The 21,651-nt window shown below is 29.9% G+C and overlaps 2 protein-coding genes across 3 annotated transcripts; one reads left to right on the forward strand and one right to left on the reverse strand.

Moving 5' to 3' along the window:
- Nucleotides 1–4,319: 4,319 nt before the first annotated feature.
- LOC111306769 (uncharacterized) lies at nucleotides 4,320–12,535 on the forward strand. Its single transcript, XM_022904665.2, has 8 exons — nucleotides 4,320–4,479; nucleotides 5,819–5,894; nucleotides 6,418–6,502; nucleotides 7,005–7,320; nucleotides 7,408–10,199; nucleotides 11,740–11,810; nucleotides 11,937–12,072; nucleotides 12,297–12,535. Exons 5-8 carry the CDS (start codon nucleotides 10,043–10,045, stop codon nucleotides 12,380–12,382), a joined length of 450 nt encoding a protein of 149 aa, XP_022760400.2. The 5' UTR covers nucleotides 4,320–4,479; nucleotides 5,819–5,894; nucleotides 6,418–6,502; nucleotides 7,005–7,320; nucleotides 7,408–10,042; the 3' UTR covers nucleotides 12,383–12,535.
- Nucleotides 12,536–13,485: 950 nt separating this feature from the next.
- On the reverse strand, nucleotides 13,486–20,169 carry LOC111306770 (histone-lysine N-methyltransferase family member SUVH9-like). 2 transcript variants are annotated; one of them, XM_022904667.2, is made up of 2 exons: nucleotides 17,856–20,169; nucleotides 13,486–13,963 (listed from the first exon to the last, which is right to left on the reverse strand). In XM_022904667.2, the coding sequence occupies exon 1, from the start codon at nucleotides 19,989–19,991 to the stop codon at nucleotides 17,919–17,921; it is 2,073 nt and encodes a 690-aa protein (XP_022760402.1). In that variant the 5' UTR covers nucleotides 19,992–20,169; the 3' UTR covers nucleotides 13,486–13,963; nucleotides 17,856–17,918. The 2 variants fall into 2 exon arrangements, with proteins under 2 accessions (XP_022760402.1, XP_022760403.1); XM_022904668.2 differs by having other exon boundaries at nucleotides 13,486–13,989; nucleotides 17,856–20,150.
- Nucleotides 20,170–21,651: the final 1,482 nt, after the last annotated feature.

The raw sequence follows: 21,651 nt of genomic DNA on the forward strand, positions 1-21,651 counted from the left end.
TAATGCTTTAGAAATTATAAAAAAATCAAAATTAAAATTTTTCAATCTTTATTTCCAACAACTACATTTTTCTTATAAAAATGTTATTTTTATTATAATTAATTATTTTCATAATATATTTATAATATATGATTACATTTCTAACATAACTAATGTTGGGTATATGAAAAATTTTGAATTTATTTGATACAAGATCAACTACATTTTATAATTATGAAACATTGTATTTCTAAAATTTTATCAGTTGAAAATAAATATTTAATATATAAAAATTCAATTAATCATGATCATTTTTAGGTGACCAATCATGGGGCTTGAAATGTAGCTTTGCATGTTAGAATAAGTCTTGATTTATCATATAATTATATTGATATTCAAGGGTAAAATTTATCGTAAAAAATTATTATTAAGGGTAAAAGTTAGATAGATTTTATATTCCATCAAAAATCTTATAAAACTTTATAAAGAAAAAGGTTTTTGATTCAAGATTGTCACCCTATTTTCTTGACACTGTTAAAAATCTTAAAAAACCTCAGGAATTGCATTTTGTTAACTAAATTAACAAATCAAATTATAAAAAATAAGATTCCAATTAAAACTCTTACTTTCCCTTGAATCAAACACCTCTTGAAGGGCTATTACCATAGGGGCAAAAAGGAATACCTATTCCCTTTTCATAGATAATAAAGGCTAAATAGCTATTATGTGGAATAGCCATTATGTGAACCAAAGTATGGCTTTATTGTTAACTTAAAAATAAGAGAATTGAAATGCTCATTTCCTTAACCAAACATGTTGTTATGGTAGGTTTGGTTTACAGAATGGAATAGAGGGAGAATAGAATTGGTATTTTATGGAATAGAAAATAGAGGGAATAGAATAGAATATGTATTATATTGATATCCAATATAGTCCAGGGTCTAAATCAAAGGTCCTGAAATCAATTGGGCTCAAATTTGATCTAAGCTTGATTGTCAAAATTATGTTTTTACTTTGTTTATCTATATATATTTTTTATTTATAATTTTTATTTTATTTTATTACTTATTATATCTTACTTATTTGTTGTTAATCTTTAATTGTATTTCCTTATATTTTAAAATTTATCTGGTTATTTCGAAAAAAAAAGATAATTGAAAAAAGAATGATGGCCATAAATTAAAAAAGTGACTAGTAATAACGTAATTTTATCATGATTAAATTTAAAGTTAAACTTTTTAAAGATAAATTTTATTTTTTCATTATAATCTTAATTTTTGGAGTTGGAATCAATATAAAATTCTTCTTATTGTGCCTTACATATAGACTTTTAAATCACAGAACAAAATGATACAACAATTAGAGAGCAATTAGAAAGAAAAATAGAGAAAAAAAGTGAGTGTAAGAGTTTGACAATAATTTCACATAAGATTCTGGCATAATTACCTACATTCCGGTAGCTAATCCTAAAATATAGCAACCTACACCTAAGCTAAGTTGAGCAATTTCCTAAGCTTTTCTAGTTAGTTTCGTGCCTGCAACCGAGCTTAACTCCAGCCATCAAGTCGAGCTATGGTGTTTTGGTATTATTTTTTTCTTTTTTTCCATTTTATTTATTTATTTTTTTATGAGTTCTGTTTATTTAAGTATTATTATTTATTTATTTGTGATATATTTCATTTATTTTTTTTTTAATTTTAGAAAAATTATTAGGGAAGTTAATTTTAAATTATAATAAATATAAAATAAAATTTTAATAAGGTTTTGAGAATAAATAATAATTATCCAATGATGTAATTTTAAAAATTACAAATGGTTAATTTTTAGAAATTTTCTAGGTGATAAATTTTTTTTTTTTTTTAAATTTGACCAAAATAAAAGAAAAATTTAGATAAAGTTTCAATAATAATAATTAATATTTACTTTCAAATTTAAATAAAAAATATAAATAAATTTAATAAAATTTTTGGAAATGAATTAACAATTATTCCAATAACTCTAAAATTTTCAAATAATAAATTTTTTAAGAAATCTCTAGATAAGAAATTTTTTAAAATTTAAGCCAAATTGTGGAATAATTTAGATAAAATTTTAATAAAAGTAATTGTATTTCTTTTTAAATTAAAAATTAAAAATAAAACTTAAAAATTTAGGTGAAAATATTTGATAATAAATCATGATGATGAAATTCTTAGTAATCACAAATTGATGATTATCTAAGAGATTTTTAGGTAAAAATATTTCTAATTTTGGCTCAAATAGTGAAAGAATTAGATATATTTTTTATAATATAATATTTTAACAAATAAATAAATGCTTAAATTTTTTGATGATAAAGCTTTTTCAAAAAATCAAATGAGATTCTTGAATATTCTTAAGATGAAAAAATATTATTAAAAATTTTACCAAATTAATGAAAAAATCTTAAAAATTATTTTCAATATTTAAACATTAAAATAAAGACCATTAAAACTAAGATGATTGTTAAGATAATTTAAAATTAAATAGTATCATCTTATGATGGGCATTATGAGAGTGTTATAACCTTATCTACACTTAATCAAACTCTCGAATTTAGTTTTGAAATATAGATCAGAACTTATTCTTTTAAAGATCCTTAATCAAGCTTAAAATATCTTTAAGATGATAGATTCACTTAAGTGACCAATCATACATATACAAAAAAAAAAAAATTTGGTGGTGACTTTTAAGTTTATATTTAGTGATAGATCTATGAATATATACTTTATGACATATTATGAAGTTTGATTCATTATAATGGAATAAATAAGGAATTAATGTTACTATGTTTGGTTAGTTTAAATACTATGAAAGGAATTAGTTTAAAATACCATTTTGCCTTTGTAATTTATTATCAAAATTATTAATTAATAAAATTAATAAAATAATAATAATAATTTAATATATTCAATATTAATATAATATTATCAAATAATATTAATTATTATTTAATAATATTAAATACTATTGAACAATATTAAATATTAATTTAATCAACTTAAATATTCAATTTAATAATATTAAAATTTAATTAAATAATATTCAACATTTTAATAATATTTTACACTAAATATTCATTTAATGATTTTTTGTATTTAATATTATTTTAATAATATTTCAATATTAAGTTTTAAATATTAATTTTAGCAATATTTTAATTAAATATTAATTTAACAATATTTCATATAAAATATTTTTTTCATATTTTTTTCATATTAAATATTAATTTAACAATATTTCACATAAAATATTATTTTGATAATATTTTAATATTAATATTAATTTAATAGTTTGTTAATATTATTTAATTAATTTTATAATATTTTAATTTTATTTTCATATTAATATTAAATTATTATTTTAAAAAAATTCTAATATTATTTTCTTAATGTATGAATACTAAATATTATTCAATATTAATTTAATATTAATAACCATTATTTAATAAAATTAAATATTTTGTAATATTTTATAATAAATATTAATTTAATAATATTTTAATAATAAATTTAAATTTAAAATATTTAATATTTTACTATTAAGTATTAATTTATTAATATTTTAAAATTATTTAATTAATTTTATAATATTTTATGTTGTTTGAAATTTAAATATTAAATTATTATTTTTAAAAATTTATATTATTTAAATAATATTTTATATAAAATATTATTTAAATAATTTTTTGATATTATTTATATTAAAATTTTTAATTTTTAAATTTAATATTTATTTAATATTATTTTTATATTTAATATATTTTAATAATTTAGAATATTACATATTATTCAATAGTGTTTTATTATTTAACATTAATTTAATAATATTTTAATTTTATTTAACTAATGTTATCATATTTTATCGTAGTTAGAACGAGTATAAAGTCGCTTTCTTTTTCTTTTTTTTTTAGTTTTAGCTTTTTTATTTTGTTTTTTAATTGTCTATTTTAATATTTTTAACTAAATAAATTTGAAAGAATAAATTTATATTTAATTTGTTATATAAGTTATGATAATTAAATGTATACATTATACATAAATTAGTTGATATATTTTTATTAAAAAATTAAAAATAAAATTATACTTACTAATTTATTAAATTTAATATTATTAATTACAAGTAAAAAATTTAAATCCGCAATAAGCGCGGGCATGTTGTTAGTATATGATCAATTTTCTAAATTAAAACTTTTGTTATCCAATCCATCACATGTCCCCAATAGATTATAATACGGACAGTTCAACAATGTAATAAAGGATGAGGATGATTGGTACGTTAATTTGGATAAAAACCCTTTCTTCCTTTGATATTCTCGATTGCTTTTTCATTGTTTTTTAAACTTTTTCTTTTAATTTTTCTTCTCTTTTCTTTTCTTCCGTGAGCAAAGATAAACATTTTTCTTTTTTATTTTTTTTCAAATATGAAAGAAGAAAGCAAGAGTGGTGCACAGGTGCAACAAGAGGTAACAGTTTTTTTTAGGTGAGTATTTGTTTTTTTTTTTTTTTTAATTTTATCGAATTGAGACATCAGATATTTGATTTTTTATGTTCTTTGCAAATTTTTTTGTTTGGTTTTGAGGTTTGATCTTTCTTGCATCGTTCCTGCAAATTCCAATTTGTTTTATTTTGTATGTTCTCTGCAAATTTCAGTTCTTTTTTGCTCTCTTTTTCATGAAATAAGTAGTATTATTATTTTACTTATTAAGAATTCTTAAAATTCAGGTTTTGGGTTTTTTTTTTTTAATCTTTCAGTTTAAAAAAGTAGGCAAAAATCAAAATTGAACTAAGATTTCTGTAATGACAGATTGAATTCTCTGTAAATGGGTAATTTTGCTGTCTCCTGTTAATTTTATTTGCATGTTTAGTATACTTATTTTATTTGCTTTACATGTAATTTTTTTAGAAAAAAAATTCATATGTGCAGAGATTATGATAAAAGACTTTTTAGGGTTTTAATCAGAATGTGAAGGATGAAAATCGATGGAAACTTTTCTCTAATTTTGCGCCATTGACGGTTGCTTTATTATTTATATAAAATTAAAACATAAATCCAAACCAAAAAAAAAGTCAAAAACAAAAAAAAAATCTAGCTTTAAATCTCACTTAAACTTTCAAAGGGAAATCGGGAATCTGTCGACGATCATGAATTTAGGGTTTTCTTATCAACATTGATCTGTAAGTTTTTTCTCCATTTTTTCCTTTTAATTTTTATTTTCAATTTGTCACCCATTTTTTTGACGATAGTAAAATTGGATTTCTCTTTTGGTTGTTGAGAAATTTCTGGAAAAAATAAGTGCCGATGACTGAGAAGTTTCCTTTGTTTTGAAATGCTATTTGGGGTTTCTTAGTTATAAATGTTAAATTGCACTTCACTTCGCTGCGTGAATGATAAAAAGGGGGAATTTTCTTTTACTTGGATTTTCCTTAATTTTCTCGGTAACCAAGCAGAATGTTAGAGTTTTTGGCTGAAATTGACCATTAAGAGTTACTATTGAGTTATGTCAAAGTGTTAGTGTTTAGTTTATATGAAATTAGTGCATCCATCAAAGTTTCGTTTCTTTTTTTCAATTTAATAAATTTGTTGAATCGCATATCACATTATTATTCTAAGGGAATTTACATAGAAAAACTATAAGCAGTTGATCTTTCGGCATTCCCACTGTCACTTGCTTAATTGAAGAAGTGTTTATGGTATAGTTTTAATGGATGTTGAATGTAGCTTTTTTATTCTTTCATCACAGATCTCATAAGAGAGTTACATAACGTAATTTGAATGTATTTTGGGGCATGAGATTAGTTGAATGTCATTCTCCTTTCAGGCTTGGTTCAAACTCTGTTGATTCTATGGGGTATGCTTCATTAACTGTATGGAACAAGAAAACATGGAAAGCTATGGTATGTAGTTGTATATACAGAGACTTCTTATTAATGATAAGTAGCTTTTCTTAAAAATTATCTATGCCTTAATGGACTTCAACTTTAATGAAGACAGTCCTTCCTCTTGATGAAGATCCACCTACAATTACTTTCCCATGCTTTAATCACAATGGGAAGATTTTAGCTTTCTCTACAACTGATGGAATGATTCATATGTTCAGTATCCTTTTCTTTATGGCCTCATATTTTGTGTGTATTATTTTTGGTTAAGTGATTATGATTTTCACATTAACTAAGCACGCCTATGTTTTACCTGCTACAAGGTCTACTATAATACCTTTCTAAGAAAACCCCCTTAGTTGATTGTGTCATTTCTGTTTCCTGATGGACTAGTCAACCCTTTAGCTGAAGGGCCCACCAATCAATAAGAAAGGAGAAGGGTGCCCATTTTATGCAGTTTTCCATTTGTGCTAAACCAAGAATGTAATATGCATGCACTTTAACTGATCAAAGACGTGTCTGCTGGTCTACAAATCACTAGGTGGCCAGCACCCGATTCTACAATTAGCTCACTTCTTTTTGGGCCAGATGAGCTAAACATTTTTAGCTTGGGCTCAGAATGAAAGGTAAGTTTTAATCTGAAATGCTCTGTTGAATTATTGGTTTCTTTCTTTTAGGCAAAAATCAAGTTATTCTGTGAACTTGGTTTTTTGTTTTTTCATTTCTTTAGTTGGTTTGCTATTTAAATTGTATTTATTCATTCAATTTGGATATGGTTTAATGGTGTTTGGTTTTGTTGTTTAAAGTGAAAGCCTGATAGTTAATAACTGAGAATTTAGGGCTTTAAGAGGCAAAACTGAATTATGATATGTTTTTGTTATTGAAGAAAATTTTGGAGGGATAAAATGATAAAAAGGACTTTGCTTGGTTGGAATTCAAAATTAAACAAAACTTGGTTGGAATTCAAAAATCCAAAAAAAAAAAAAAAACTTGGTTGGAATGCAAAAATCTTTTAAGAGGTTTTAGACAGTGAAATAAACCCACTTTGATTGTTTGATAATGTTGAAGCTTTGTCCTCATTTATAAAAAATAATTATTTTTGAAAATTTAATCCTTTGACTGTCTTAGGGAACTGGTAATACTGCTCTTTTAGCCAGTTGAGGAAGCAGGAAACGGTGCTAAGGGGATGAGTAGAGATGGGGCGCTGGAAAATGTCAAGGCCATTTTTGCAATCCATATCTCTCATGAACACCCCACAGCTATAATTGGCTCAAGGCCTGATCCTCTGCTTGCTCGGTGTGGCTTGTTTAGAGCTGTTATCAGTGGAAGAAAAGGCCTTGCTGGGAACCTTCACCACTCAGTTGACCCCATCTTGGCTACTTCAGTTGTTGTAATTAGCCCATAAGGAATTGTTTCTCATGAATCAAATCCATTGGACTCCCAGGTTTGTCTTTCTCCACTTTTAATGTTGTTTTTACTCTTTATCCTTTTGCATATTTCTAACTTGAGTTTCATCTTGTCTGTAATGAAGGTTATGTCTGTAACTTCATTCAATGGAGGCAGTAATTTTGATATGATCCTTGACACTGTGGTAATTTTGATATGATCCCTGACACGGTGATAATTGAAGGTACCTTCAGGGCTTTCTCCAATGCCAGCTTCTACATCCTCCTTCAAAGAATTGAATAGGTTTGTCATGCTTTTACTTTGGATTCTAATCCTAATTCAAGGATACAGTGACAGATTTAAGATTTTTCTTCAAATTTTGAAGGGTTTCATGAACACCTTACTTTTATATTTGCATCCACCACTGCAAGCCTGGTTTTCCCCTTCTAACACACGTGACATGGAACACAAGTGGAACAAGCCAGTGTTTTTAGATGCTCGGTAATGGTTGACTTCTTTGAAAAAGAGTATACAATCTTTCCCCCAACTGTGAATGATGACAGAATGTATAAGCATGTAAAGAAGGTGGCTACTAATTTGCTTGGACCACCAAATTTCAGGGTGCTCCCTCCAATGATGGGTGCTGAGGACTTCTCTTTTTATTCGGAGGTGGTTCCGGCAGCCTTTTACTACATTGGCATAAGGAATGAGACCTTGAGGTCTATACACACAGATCATTCACCATATTTTATGATCGATTAAGAAGTTCTTCCTTTTGGTGCTGTAGTTGCCACAATTGCAAAAAGATACCTCATTAAGCATGGTTAAAGTGAAGAGGCTGTCTCTAGTGTATTCCCCTACTCAACTGAGCACATCCCAGTGTGAAAAAAAACAGTCATTGATTTTAATGGTGTTATTGCTTCTTTTTTTTTTTTTTCATCTGCTCTTACTCTCTTTATGGGTTTCACATTTTGTGTTTTAGATTTGTCTTTTCCAGTGCTAGAATTCATTTTTGATGATCTTTTAATCTTCTCTGGTTGGAAGAAAATTTAGGCTATGGTTCTTAGATGCAAGAAATTTTGGTTTTTGGTTTTTGATTTTTTTTTCTTTTCTTTTTTTTTTTTGTTTAATATCCTTTTTTTAGGTATCTTTATTTGGTTCAGCTATATGATGTCTACCTTTTTGATGTTGCAATGAAATGGTAGAGTTGTTGCTTTTATTTTCTTTTTGTTTGATTAAGAGGTGACAGTGAGATTGATTAACTGAAAAGGTATGTTTTTTGTGTTTTCTATTTTTCCCTTTTTACTTTTGTTTAAACTTTAAAATTTGGTTGTTTTATGATTGGTTTTCAACTGGTTTCTTATTAAACTGATTTTGCATATAGATGGTTGAATTTTGTGAATTCATATGATAGTAGAGTTATTTGGTTTCTAAATTTAAAATTGGTGGCCTTTTTTAATGGAATAATTAGAAATGGACACATGGGTTTTTCAAAATTTTTTCTTTTTTCTTTTGAATGTAGAATGAATCAAGGGTTCTTTTGTAGCATTTGAATACTATATTTGGTCTGTCACTTAACATTATGTTGTATCTTATGTTCTTATGTTCTAGGAAGTGGGAATAATTTGTTGATGTCTTGTTTGTGGATTTTTCTAAATGTAGTCAAAAAAATTTCTACCATTTACAATGGTTACAAAAATTAAATTGTTTTTGAGGGATGCTATGGCATGTATGTGGTTCCTTGAGGTTTGTAATAGCAATAATTGCTGTTTTGCAGGATACCAATTCCAGCTAGGAAGTGAAAACGATTTGTTTATGTATGTTTACAATGCTGTTTTGCATGTATGTGGTTTTCAAACTTCGACACTACTAGGAAGTGAAAACGATTTGTTGGATTTTGGGTGCTATGGTGTGTATGTGGTTATCTAGATTTTTGTTTATATATGTATTCTACTGCCAAGCAAAAGGAATGAGAGATCCCTTTGTCTATGTATGTAGCTATTGCCATTCACAAAGCTCTTGAAGGAATTGAAACACAATTGGCAAAAATTGTGTCGCTTTCCATCATCAAATCGGATATAGCAAATTACCTTTTTGTATTACTTGTCATACATTGTTAAGTTTGTAAATGTCTACTATAGCTAGATATGTTTAAGTCATAAAGTTGCACTTTAATACTCAGTTCTTGAAGGGATTTGTAATGATGTATTTTTTTAATTGTCTCATTTTCTATATTAGCACTCTTTAAAACTCAAGTGATTATAATTTTATATTAATTATCATTATGTTTAGATTATAAATTTTAATTCTTTGACAACTCCCGCAGTGTAACGCAGGTTTTTGCACTAGTTTTATGCTAAGATCTTCACTTTATCTTTTCCTTCTTTTTTTTTTTTATTTCTAAATTGATATGTAAACAAACAAATATGCTTTAATTTCGCAAAATGTATCTCAATCAGGGATAAAGGCCCACGTCGAGGAATTTTGAATCAAGTGGAGTTTTAGAAGTTGGATTTTGGAGGTTTTTGCAGGTTTCGGCTCTACTGATTAGAAATTAAACTCCAAACTCCAGAGCAAAAAGAAGTCCACGGAATCTACTGTCAGTGCTTTGCACGCGCTAATGATATGGGCAGCGCGTGAAACTCACCAACCGGGTCCCTACAAGGAGCCTAACCATAAACTAAAGGAATAAAGCTCGAAGCTGATGATACTCAAAGAAACAAAGGAACAGGACTGAAAGAGAAAGAGAAAGAGAAAGAGAGAGAAACAAGGAGAAAGAAATGGAGATACAGCACTCATGGAGACTAATATTATCTTTCAAGAGTGCGACCATAGCTTTGAATATATTCAATGTCTTAGCTGCTCTCTTCTTACTTCAATGGATTCTTTCTTCTGCTTCTTCTCGTACCAAACTCTCCTCAAACCAACCCAATTCAGGTTCCGCTTTTCTTTTCTTTTTCTTTTTTTTCTTTATTTCTCGTTCTTCAGTTTGAACCATTGGTTTAATGACTTGGATATTTTGAATCAGATTTTTTTTCTAACATGGGTAGTTGTTAATTTTGCTTGTTGTGTTGAAGCTGCGTTTTTTGTTGTTTTAAGGGGGATTAGGGATCATGGGTATTTGTCTAATTTAGATTGTATTTAGTTCTTGTTGTTTATAAGTAGCTTTGATAGTTTTCTCTTTTTGGGGATTTAGGGTTTTGATTATGGAAGTAGAGTGGAAGATTTTGTTAGTGAATTGGGATTGTTTAGGGGTTTTGAATACTGAATTTGGTTTATATATGCATTCAGAAAGTAGTTTCGAAAGCTTTCCTGCTTCCAACTAGAATTTTGTTGCCTGTTGATGTTGATTAATGGATTTGGGAATTCTGTGGCTTTTGCATTGGAAGTTGCAGGTATTTGGTTGCAATCCATATTTTGGGAACCTTCTTTTCAATATTTTAGGGTTTTGATTTGGCATCAAAACCAAATGCTTCTTTAGTATTTACACCTTGGTTAGGATTAAGTGCCTTCTTTCACCTGTATGCTTCCTATTTTCAATGGTCCTTTTTTGCTGGATACATATCACCTCAAATGAAACAACTATCGACACAGATTTGAGCCGATACCCTTCATTCAGGTTTGAATTCTCTTATAAAGAAAAAACCATGCTGTATCATGTGAAATTGAATACTTATAAGTTCATAAATTGGCTTTAGAGGTCAGTATATTTGTTGTGATTTGGACCTTAAATGTTCAAACCACGTGGTTGCAGAAGAAGCCGATCAAAGTAACCCACTTAGAAATTAGACTACCTAGAGGAATACCTCTGTTGAAACAATTCAAAAACTTCTCTTTTTCTTTCCTTTCTTCATTTCATCTTACTCCCCCTGCCAAGCTCAAACTCTGAGCATCCCATTTATAGTGCAACATTGGCAATCTTAATTCTTGTCAGCCAACATCAAACCAACAAAGCCAGCCATCTTCCACATTTCCAATGTTGAACCAATTGTGTTGCAAATCAAATATGGGGTTGGTATGTTGAATATTTGGGCTCAAATTTTCAGCCAACTTACAACAAATTGGCTTCGTGATATTTTAAGCCAAGGTGGAGATTTGTTGGAAGTTGGAAATTTCAATCGTAGCTACAGTAAAGATTCAGCCCAAATAGTCAACAGTATTTACACCAGATCCATCCTCAGTTTAGTTTTGTCATTTTCTTGGCTTTTTCTATCAGAATAGATTCTTTCTCCTGTAATTTAACCATCTATAGGAAAATCAATCTTTTGTTGAGAGAATCCGTTGTCGGAAAGGACATCTTGCATCTCTCCCTTTTGGGTGGGCTTCTCTTTCCGTTTGGAAGATGCAAAGGGACATTTTTACTCTAAACAGGACAATATACGGGAGAAACAAAAATGCGCATTTTGTTTTCATGATTTTCTCTTTCTATTATTGTTTTTGTCAAAGGAGAGCATGTTGTTTAATGTTTCCAATGCAGTTGACTTCAATTATATTAAGGAATCTGAAGAGATACGCCTTGCTATGCAACCTTTGGAACTGATAAAAAGAGTAAGGATACAATAGATGCTAAACCTTGAATTTCTGTTAGAAACAAATAATAGTTGTGAATGTTTGTTAACTATGTGCACATGTAGAAAATGGTTTTCTTCATGGTTGAATCTTTCTTAATTTTAGGTGAAGGAGATTCAGCAAGAGGCATATGCAGAACCAGAAACGATCCAACCAAATGACGCAAAACAGACTGCTGCAGTTGATCTTTCTAAAAGATTAAAGGATTTCCGTTCTATAAATGATGCTGCCAGCTTGAAAGGTGACTGGCTGTTTCTCTTCTATAAATTTAGTATTTAGCAGCCAGCTGATGATATACCATCATCAGCCAGGATGATTGTCATTTTGTTCGCATTCAATTATTTCTTTGATATGTTAAATCTGGAATTCCATGTGGAGTCAATTATTTCTGCTAGTTACTCTGTTGCAATGTCCAGTTATATCTTGAGCTGTGAAGGTGGTTTGACTTGTATTTAAATTTTGCAGCTCTAGAAGAATGGCGAAAAAGGAAGATGGAGCGAGCTAGACAGAGGGAGCTGGAGAAAAATGGAACAGTCACCTCTCAAGCTTAACCCCCATTCATGTGTAAAATTTGGGGTTGTATTCATCAATTATAGGCAAATTGATATAGTTATAAGAGAACTACTCCTATACAAGTAGATGTATTCAACTGTTTTATGAAACACCATTGAACTAATCAAGATTGTGACTGGTGCTTCAGGAGATGGTGATAGTGCGTCTGGTTCTCATCTTACAATCTTAGCTTCCTTCTTGATAGATGCATGATGGCATGATGGCATGATACCATAGAAATTATAGTAAACAAACAAAAGTGCACCCTATCATCCTCCATGATAATGCTTGTTAACATTTATTCACTTCATTCTGAATTACTCATGACTAGAATATTTTCAAACTAATCTGCTGTACACAACCTATTTTCGTGAGGTATTCATCAACCTATGTGGTATATTTCATGCTAGAGTTGTAAATGATATATCAATGTTCCTAATCAAATTAGGTATAATACATCAATGTTCATAATCTAATTAGATTTGATTCAAATAAAATTTGAATTTGATCAATTATTGTCAAGTTGAACTTAAGCTTGAGCAATTTAATTTATCAAAAAGCTTGAATAAATCGAATTAGAGTAAATTAATATTCAGATTAAATAACTCACGAATTTAATTTAATTTTTTTATTTTAATATATATATAATCGAGTTCAAATAAAAATAATCGAATATAAAATTGAAATCAAGTGTTTTTTATTTGATAAATGAATTTAATTAAATGAATTAATCAATTTTATCTTAAATCAAATTTAAAACTTAAAAACTCATAAAGTTTAAATCAAAGTTCGAGCCAAGTTCCTGAAAATTAAAACTCATCAAATTCAAATCAAATTTTGAGTTCAACTTCACATTGTATCAACTCGATTAAACTCTAATTTCAGGCTTGGAAATATGAATCAAAACGAGTTTATCACACCAGTTATAACAGACCTTTGCCAAAAAGGTCAAAATAATAAAGATTAAAATCTGGCACATCTCCATCCACCTTTCTATCTTCAGGCAGGGGCTAAAGAAAAACGGGGCTATTACAATTAACTGTAATGAAACAGTAACAGTAGCAGATACACCAATTATAAGAAGGGTAGAAAGACAGAAACATTAGATAAACGTGGACTTGCTTCATTCAACTACAAATACACCGATACAATCTGTACAACCATGTCCATTCTGGACCTCATATATACAAAAAGGGTAGAGGGAAAAATTTTTAAAAAGAAAATTTTAAAGAGTTTAGGGTCATGAGTACAAGCTTACAAAAGCATAAGGTGATTTTTTGCCGCGAAAAGCATGTACAAAAAGGCTTCATTGCAAAGGTCCAGTAATAAGATCATAAACTGTTGTCAGATGTACACTGCAGGAGCAACCACAATCTCCCAAAAATTTCGTTCATCAATTTCCTTCTTTTGTAATCGCCAGAGAACTAATGCAAGAAAAACGTAAACTACGGTAGCACAAAGGCCAAATCTTATCTGATATCATTGTCATGTTTGCAGCAACATTCAAAGATAATGATGAGGACCAAAAAATTCAAGGAACCAGATGAAAAACTGTTGTAAATGCGTTGTCTAATCCCCACCTGCAGAAATTCATCGAAGTGAACAGCTGGACATAAACAATTACTTATTATGAGAAAACAGCTACAACAAATTTAGCCGTGTATTATAATGGCAGCAGAATATCCAAAAACTTTCACTCTTTTGCTCGTATTCTTGGCATGAATAAAAGTACCGGCTATGTAAAATAAATATTTTCAAACCCACGACCTTGCAGCATCAGAATCAAATAAACAAACATATCAAATTATCAAGCCAAAGATTATGAGCAAAGAACTACATAAAAGGATACTAAAAATATAACTTATACTTTCCTAGACGGGTCACTTGATGTGAATGCTGTACGTAATGGATTAGCTTATAGTAATCCAACTATATGGTATGAACTTTTATCATTTTTAAGCTAAAAAAGGGCAAAAGAATCAAATATGGGATATTTCCCATTAAATTATTCCATACCTCAGGTATCATACATTTTATGATCACTCACCTTCCAAAGTAACAGAACACGTGGAATTTGTCCAAGATGCAATACAATCACCTTCCCATGTAATTAAAATGTTGAATTTTTCCAAAACAAAATAATCATCTCCAAATAGCCTAGAAGCTTATATGGGAACAGTGCAATATAGAATTCGCCAGAGCATTTTTGGACAAGTAACCTAAGGCTTAATGGCCAGTACTCTTCATAATGATTTAGAAAGACAAGCAGTAGCTGTTTTAAAAGGCAAAGGTTGACAATAATTAGCAGGCTCAAGGTCAATATATTTTTGAGTTCACGGCCCAAGTCAAGGCGATGCAAACATGGAGATATATTTTGGTATATATTTGATAAAAAGTTATCAGAAACAATATACAACAAGAAGAAGCTAAACCTTATATCCCATAACTCTAGGGTCCGTTGTATGAAAGGCCAAAAAAGGAATCATGTTGGGTCTTTGCTTTGCATCTTCTTGCGCTACTCATTTCTATAAAAAACAATATTTTCATTTACTTCTTTAACCCTCATCATTTCTTATTACATGCATCCAAGTTTTTCATAGTCTACCTCTAGGAGGTTTGGTTTTTCCTAAATCCAGAAACTCATTTCTCTTAACTGGTGCACAAATAGGCCTACGTTCACATGTGTAAACCATCTCAAGCGGCACTCTCTCATCTTTTTTCTCAATTTGGACTACCCCTAATTTTCCTCGAATCTCTTCATTTATAATTTTGTCTCTTCTAGTCTTACCACACATCCATCTAAGCATCCTCATCTCAACTACGTTTATTTTCTTTTCTTTTTGTTTCTTAACAACCCAACACTCAGTATCATGTAACAATGCAGGCCTTACAATTGTTTTATACAACTTCGCCTTTAACTTTTAAGACATGCTGCGATCACACAACATGCCAAATGCACTTCGCCACCTCACTCATCCTGCTTAAATCCTATGATTTACATCCCTTTTAATCTCAACATCACTCTATATAATTGATTCCAAATATAAAAATTGACTACTATTCGGTACCACCCAACCATCCAGCTTAATCACACCAGCACTCGCTTCCCTATGATTACTAAACTTACATTCCATATATTCAATTTTAGATGTACTCAATTTAAAGCCTCAAGACTCCAACATGTGCATCCATAATTCTAATTTCGCATTATGATCGTCACTAGTTTCAGCAACTAAGACTATATCATCAGCAAATAACATACACCATGGCACCTTGTCTTGGATATGTCCAATGAGCTCGTCCATAACTAATGCAAAAAGAAATGGACTTGGAGCTCATCCATATCAGAAACAGGATATTTTTAACAATTCCAACAAATAGAAAAAAACTCCAATAAAGACATTATCATTGAATCCTGTCAAAGGAGCATATGTAAGTGCAGTAATCAAAGCAACCCCCTACAACTTCACTTCCCTTCCCTTCCCTTTCTACAAATGATGAAAGGCCATTGAATGATAAACTAACCAAACTTCATGTTTTGTTGTGAAAAAAACAAGATACCTTCAAATTTAATTGACATAAAGCCTTTATAGAACCGGTCTAATTTCACATTAGATGGTTGTAGTTTTATTTCAACATTCAACATAATTATTAATTAAATCCAATGAATTTATCTAATTCCCATAGAAAAACAAAACACATCAGAAGAAATCTCAGCTACTAGATCTTTCAAATCCTTCAAGACTAAACCTAGAACAGTCAATTTTCTTATTTTGTCAGCGCAAAACTAATTATTGCATCAACATAGTAAACATGAAAAGAACCAAATATAAGCACATGATGTGTCCCATATCTTTACACATGTATATTACATACAACAATAACTTTTTAGCTCAAATACATTAGCATTTATGATATCCAATGATATGGAATTCTTTTCCCATCAACATCAAACTTATTCACCATCCATCAATATCCCCACATTGCTTTCATCTTGAACAACTCAAATATTTAACATACAAATTTCTTATACCAATAAGCTTATGCATATTACCATGCCGGAAACCATCAACCATTTAGCATAGTGCTTATTTCTGTAATATGCAAATCATATACGATAAATATGGCAGGAATTGTGTATGATGACCACCGCATAAGCAGACTATTCAAATCTTGCAATCACTAATTCGATCCACATATTTCCAGCCTCGTCTTACAGTCTCTTACTTAATAAAGCCACTTCACATCCACAACTAAATATTTATATACTGATAAACTATCTTAGCCTTCCATTATTCATCAGAGCCAGCTTTAAAGCTCACAGCATTTGTGTATGATGACCACCGCATCATGTCCAACAGAAAATAAGATAAATATTCCACAGTCCAGAAGATTTAGAGAACGCTATAGACAAATTAGCTTTAATGACCTTACAAGTCACTAAAACAGCCAGAGACATGGTCAAAGCCACCTTTCAATCACTTTGAAGCATATTATTATCATTGAAATTGTTGTTCATATGTCATCGTAGTTATTGAAACAAGGCAAAAGTGTTAAATTGATATTTCACGATGAATATGAGATATAAGCCGATGGCTTTTTATTAACATGGTGAGTAATGAAGGTTTGTCCTAATCTATGAACCACTTTGCTGAAAATCATTAAATATAAGGACAAGTATTCAAAACCCTATATTTAATAATATTATTAAGTTTTATGACTACGTGCTGGAGAGACTGCACAACATCTATTCTCACCTGCCTTCTGCTAAAATCCAGTTGCTCCCTTCTAGATGACTAACCAATTTCTCACCAACTCTTACTTGTATAACTGAATAACCTATATAACACCACTTATTTCCTCCCCCCCCCCCCCCCCCCCCTCCATCAGAGAAAACGAATTGGAACAACTAAACCAAAAAAAGAGTACAAAAACAGCAGGATCAATCAGTCTCAAGGGATTTGGCTGGACCAAGGAAATATCCGATAATGAAATAACCAAATAACAACTTTATGCCATTTTTGGCTCTTAAAATTTATGAGCAGGAACAATTAAAAAAGAATTATTTGATAGAAATCAGCCAGACATATATGGTAGAATTAGACAGGTAAGACAAGAGGAGATGTCGAACATACATATTACATAAAATAAAAGTACACTGCATTTTAGAAAACAAAACATGCATTTAGAAGATAAGCAACAGCATCAGAAATAAGATTCATCTAGCACTGCAAGTGTTAAGTGTTCCATCCTCCTCTATATAGCCGACTACTTGATGCCACACCATGAAGTTGCACAAGGAATACTATTCCTAGCTCCTACAAACAGGTCACAAGGCAAACAACTAGACTACAAGAAAGCACGAGAGCCAAAAGCAATATTTAAATATAAGATGTCTACACCACAAACTATTATGATTTTAATAAAGATATATGACTGGAAATGTTTGAAGCAATAGGAAGTTAAGCTCACCTCAGCATATCATGTCTCACTGCCCCGCTGCACCACATCAAAATCCAAAAAACTCTACGATATTTAGCTACAAATAGAGAGTTTCCCAGTCCAATCATCAGCCACACCATAGTCTATGCTAAGCTCTCTCATAGGAGGAATATTCTCCATTGCAAAAAGCATAAGGTGAGGGAACATCAAGTTATTATGATCATACAACACATACTGCACCAGCACATTTGGACTGGAACTATGGCTCATATAACAAGCAACATTTCTCATCCTTGATACATCCATTGCAAAATCCAAAGGTGGAACTGAGGGATATGTTGGATGCACATATTCTGCAAAAATCTTAGACAAATCCCCCCATTCTGCCCATCGTTCGGAAAAGCGACTGGGATAAATCAGAGTATCACCATTCATCGTGAAAACTTGTGCTTGCTCCCTAGTGAGAACAACCCCTGTATATTCACATATAAAAGCACCTGCTTGAATCAAGTCCAAGGACCTCACCCCCCAACCCGTTTCCCTTGACCTAAATATTTCCAACCTATTTCTCAACCCATGTTGTGAAACACGATTCCGACAAGTCGGTGGGCATTGACAGAAATTTCCACATTCAAATATCACTGGTTTCCCTCTCAAGAGAAGACCATTATGATCGTAAGCAAAATCACCCCCATTCTTCATAGCACAAAAGCACCCTTCCATGCAACCCGAAACACAGTCACATCCAGTACCATTACTCACCTGACTAAATGCATATGGAGGAAACACAGTGTTCACAAGATAATCATAATACATAGGATCATGATCACTATCAATATCATTATAAAGAAAGACTGGAACTTTCTCTTTTTTCATGGAAATATCAAGAGTCAAATACCCCATTGGCCTAGCGGACAAAGGCCTAGTCCTAAGAGTCTCAGCAAACCTCATTATCGAACTACCCATCTCAGGTTGCCCATCCATTCTCGATAACCTATACTTATAAACCCCAAAACCAGACTTCCCCACATCAAACCAACAATCAAGAATCTTATATAAACCATCATAAACATAAACTTTACTTGAAACTCTATTATCATATTTAAGCCCTCTAATCACCCTTACCTCAATTCCATAATGCATACTCCTTTCCAGTGCCAAGTTCCCTGCTTCAAGCTTCTGATGCATACATTGGCGTGAAAACTTATCTTGTCCACCCTGACCAGTATATATTATCGAGTCACCATCATCGTGATCATCCTCGTATCCACCTGAGACAATAATGCTGGTGGCAATTGGCTCTCCATTCGAGCTCTGGCCCGCAGGCAACGAATCAATCCCAGCTTGAATTTGTCCATGTAACCCCAGCACACAAAGCTCCATTCTGAAAAAGAATATGTCACCAATTTCAATACCTGGGATTGCACCCACTATTCTTTTATCACGATTTAACCACAGCCCTCGATCCCTCATCACCGCGGCTGCCTTCAAATCGCCACGAGCCCGTCTCCCGCTTCCCGTTCCCATCCTCTTTTCTTCCTCCACAATGGCCAAAATGCGGAGGGCATCGTACATCATTCGGGTTTTTCGGACAGCATCCCGAAAATACCTCTCGTCTTCGATTCCCAAATTAGTGACCCGAACCAGTTCATTGGATCTTCCAGCCCTGCGACGTGAAACGACAACGGAGAGAGCTCGGTCGGGGTTGGAGGTGTTAGTTGGGGTGGTTTCGGAGGTTGGTTGGGGTTCTTCGGGTACGGATACGATGGCCCGGGAATCCCGATCGAGGACCTCGACGTCGCCGTATTTTTGTATTCTTTTGGCGAAAGCGGAGCGGAAGAGCTCGGAGATTCGGAAATATTCGGTGTAAAGGGCGTTTTGGTCGTCGGTGGAAGAGGATATGTTAGAAGGAGGGGTAGTTTCGGGGTTAGAAAGGAAGTCAGGGGTAGAATTGGAAAGAGAGAAGAGAAAGCTTTGTTGTTGGTGAACAACGTCGGTCGGTGCTGGTTCGTCGAAAGGTTCTTGCTTTGGTTCAATTTTGGGTGTTAAGAAATTGAAAGTGGTGGTGCTGGAAGTGGTCACGGAGGAGGAGGTGGTGGCGAAGCTGGTGGCTTGGGGTGGTTCTGGCGAGAGATTGAGGTCTTGGAAAGGTACATGAGAACCCATTTGGTGGTTATTTAAGTTTTAAAGAGGAATGTGAAGTGATTTAGTTAGGGTTTCTCAAGGTGCTTCCATGGCGGAATTTGGGAGGTATGAGAGAGAGAAAGGACAGTTTTTGTTTTTTGTTTTTTTTTTTTTTTTTTTAAGACAATAAAGGATTTTGCTGACAAATGCTTACCTAAAGTACACACTTATTAAGATTCGGCTTAATACCAAATAAGTACTTGAATTTTATTAAAAATATATAATTAATCCTCGCTCATTTATTATATATAATAAAAAGTATAAATTTTTAAATTGACTTTTGAATAGGCATGATAAATCGTAATACGGTGTCATATTTCGTGTCATATTTATCACATATAATAATATAAATTATTAAAATATAAATATAATATAAATTATAAATCATATTTAAATTTTAAATATGAATATAACATATTTAATATATATGTTATATGTGAAATAACATAATATATATAATTTATTTTTTAAAATATGACACAAATAAATACAAATAATATAGATATACATGAATAGATATTATTAACACGGATATATATAAAAAGATACAACTAACACAAATATATATAAGAACATAACTAAAATAATAAATAATTACAAATTATCTATAATTTATTTAATAAATTTAATATATTAATAATATAAAAAATACTAATATATTCAAAAAATAAAAAATTTAATACTCATTTAATATATATTTAATATATATTAATTTTAATTTATATTATATAACTATATTAATTTTTAGTATCAAATTTAAAATGATAAATTATTAGATATTAAAAAATAAAATAATAATGTATAAGATTAATATTAATATTTATATCGTTTTTATATTATTAATATAAAAAATAATTTACAATAATCTTTAAATGAATATCATAATTAAATGTTTTAAATAATTTTATATGAAATTAAATAGCTAATTAAGTATTATAATTAAAAGATTAAAAATTAAAATAATTTTTATATGTTTTATATTAAATTAAAATAAATATAAAAAATTTGTTAAATATATTAAATATATTTAACATATATTTGTATAACAAAATTAAATTAAATGTATTATTCGTGTCGTGTTGAAATTTAACATGTATTTGTATAACAAGATTAAATTAAATGTATTATTCGTGTCGTGTTAAAATTTATGTCAATACTAATAAACATGAAACACATTTTTTTAAAATATATATATGATTTTTTTGCATCGTATATCGTGTTATGTTTGAAATTATCAGATCTATTTTTTAATAAATTGATATATCATTAAAATTGGTATTTAAATATGCACATAATTTTTTTTAGCAATCAAATAAGATAAAAGTTTATGGGTAAATTAAAATTTTCAAAAAAAATATAATTTTTTACCTTATTTTAATTATATTGTTTAGGTAAAGAATTTAAAGGTAAATTAAATATTTCAAAATAATAAATGAAATTCAATTAACAAAGTCTTAAAAACAAAATTTTAAATATATTTATTATTCAATTTATCTAAATAAATATTTTTATATATTAAATCATTCAATTAAAAATTTTTTAATCAAATATTAAATATTTTATATTGGTAAGATTCTAATTAAAATAAAATAAAAATTCATAATATTAATTTTATGCTATGAAAAATTATGAATTTATTTTC

This window comes from Durio zibethinus, chromosome 22, assembly GCF_047325235.1.
Source record: "Durio zibethinus cultivar Kanyao isolate XHJ-2024 chromosome 22, ASM4732523v1, whole genome shotgun sequence".
In the NCBI taxonomy this organism is placed as follows: Eukaryota; Viridiplantae; Streptophyta; class Magnoliopsida; order Malvales; family Malvaceae; genus Durio; species Durio zibethinus.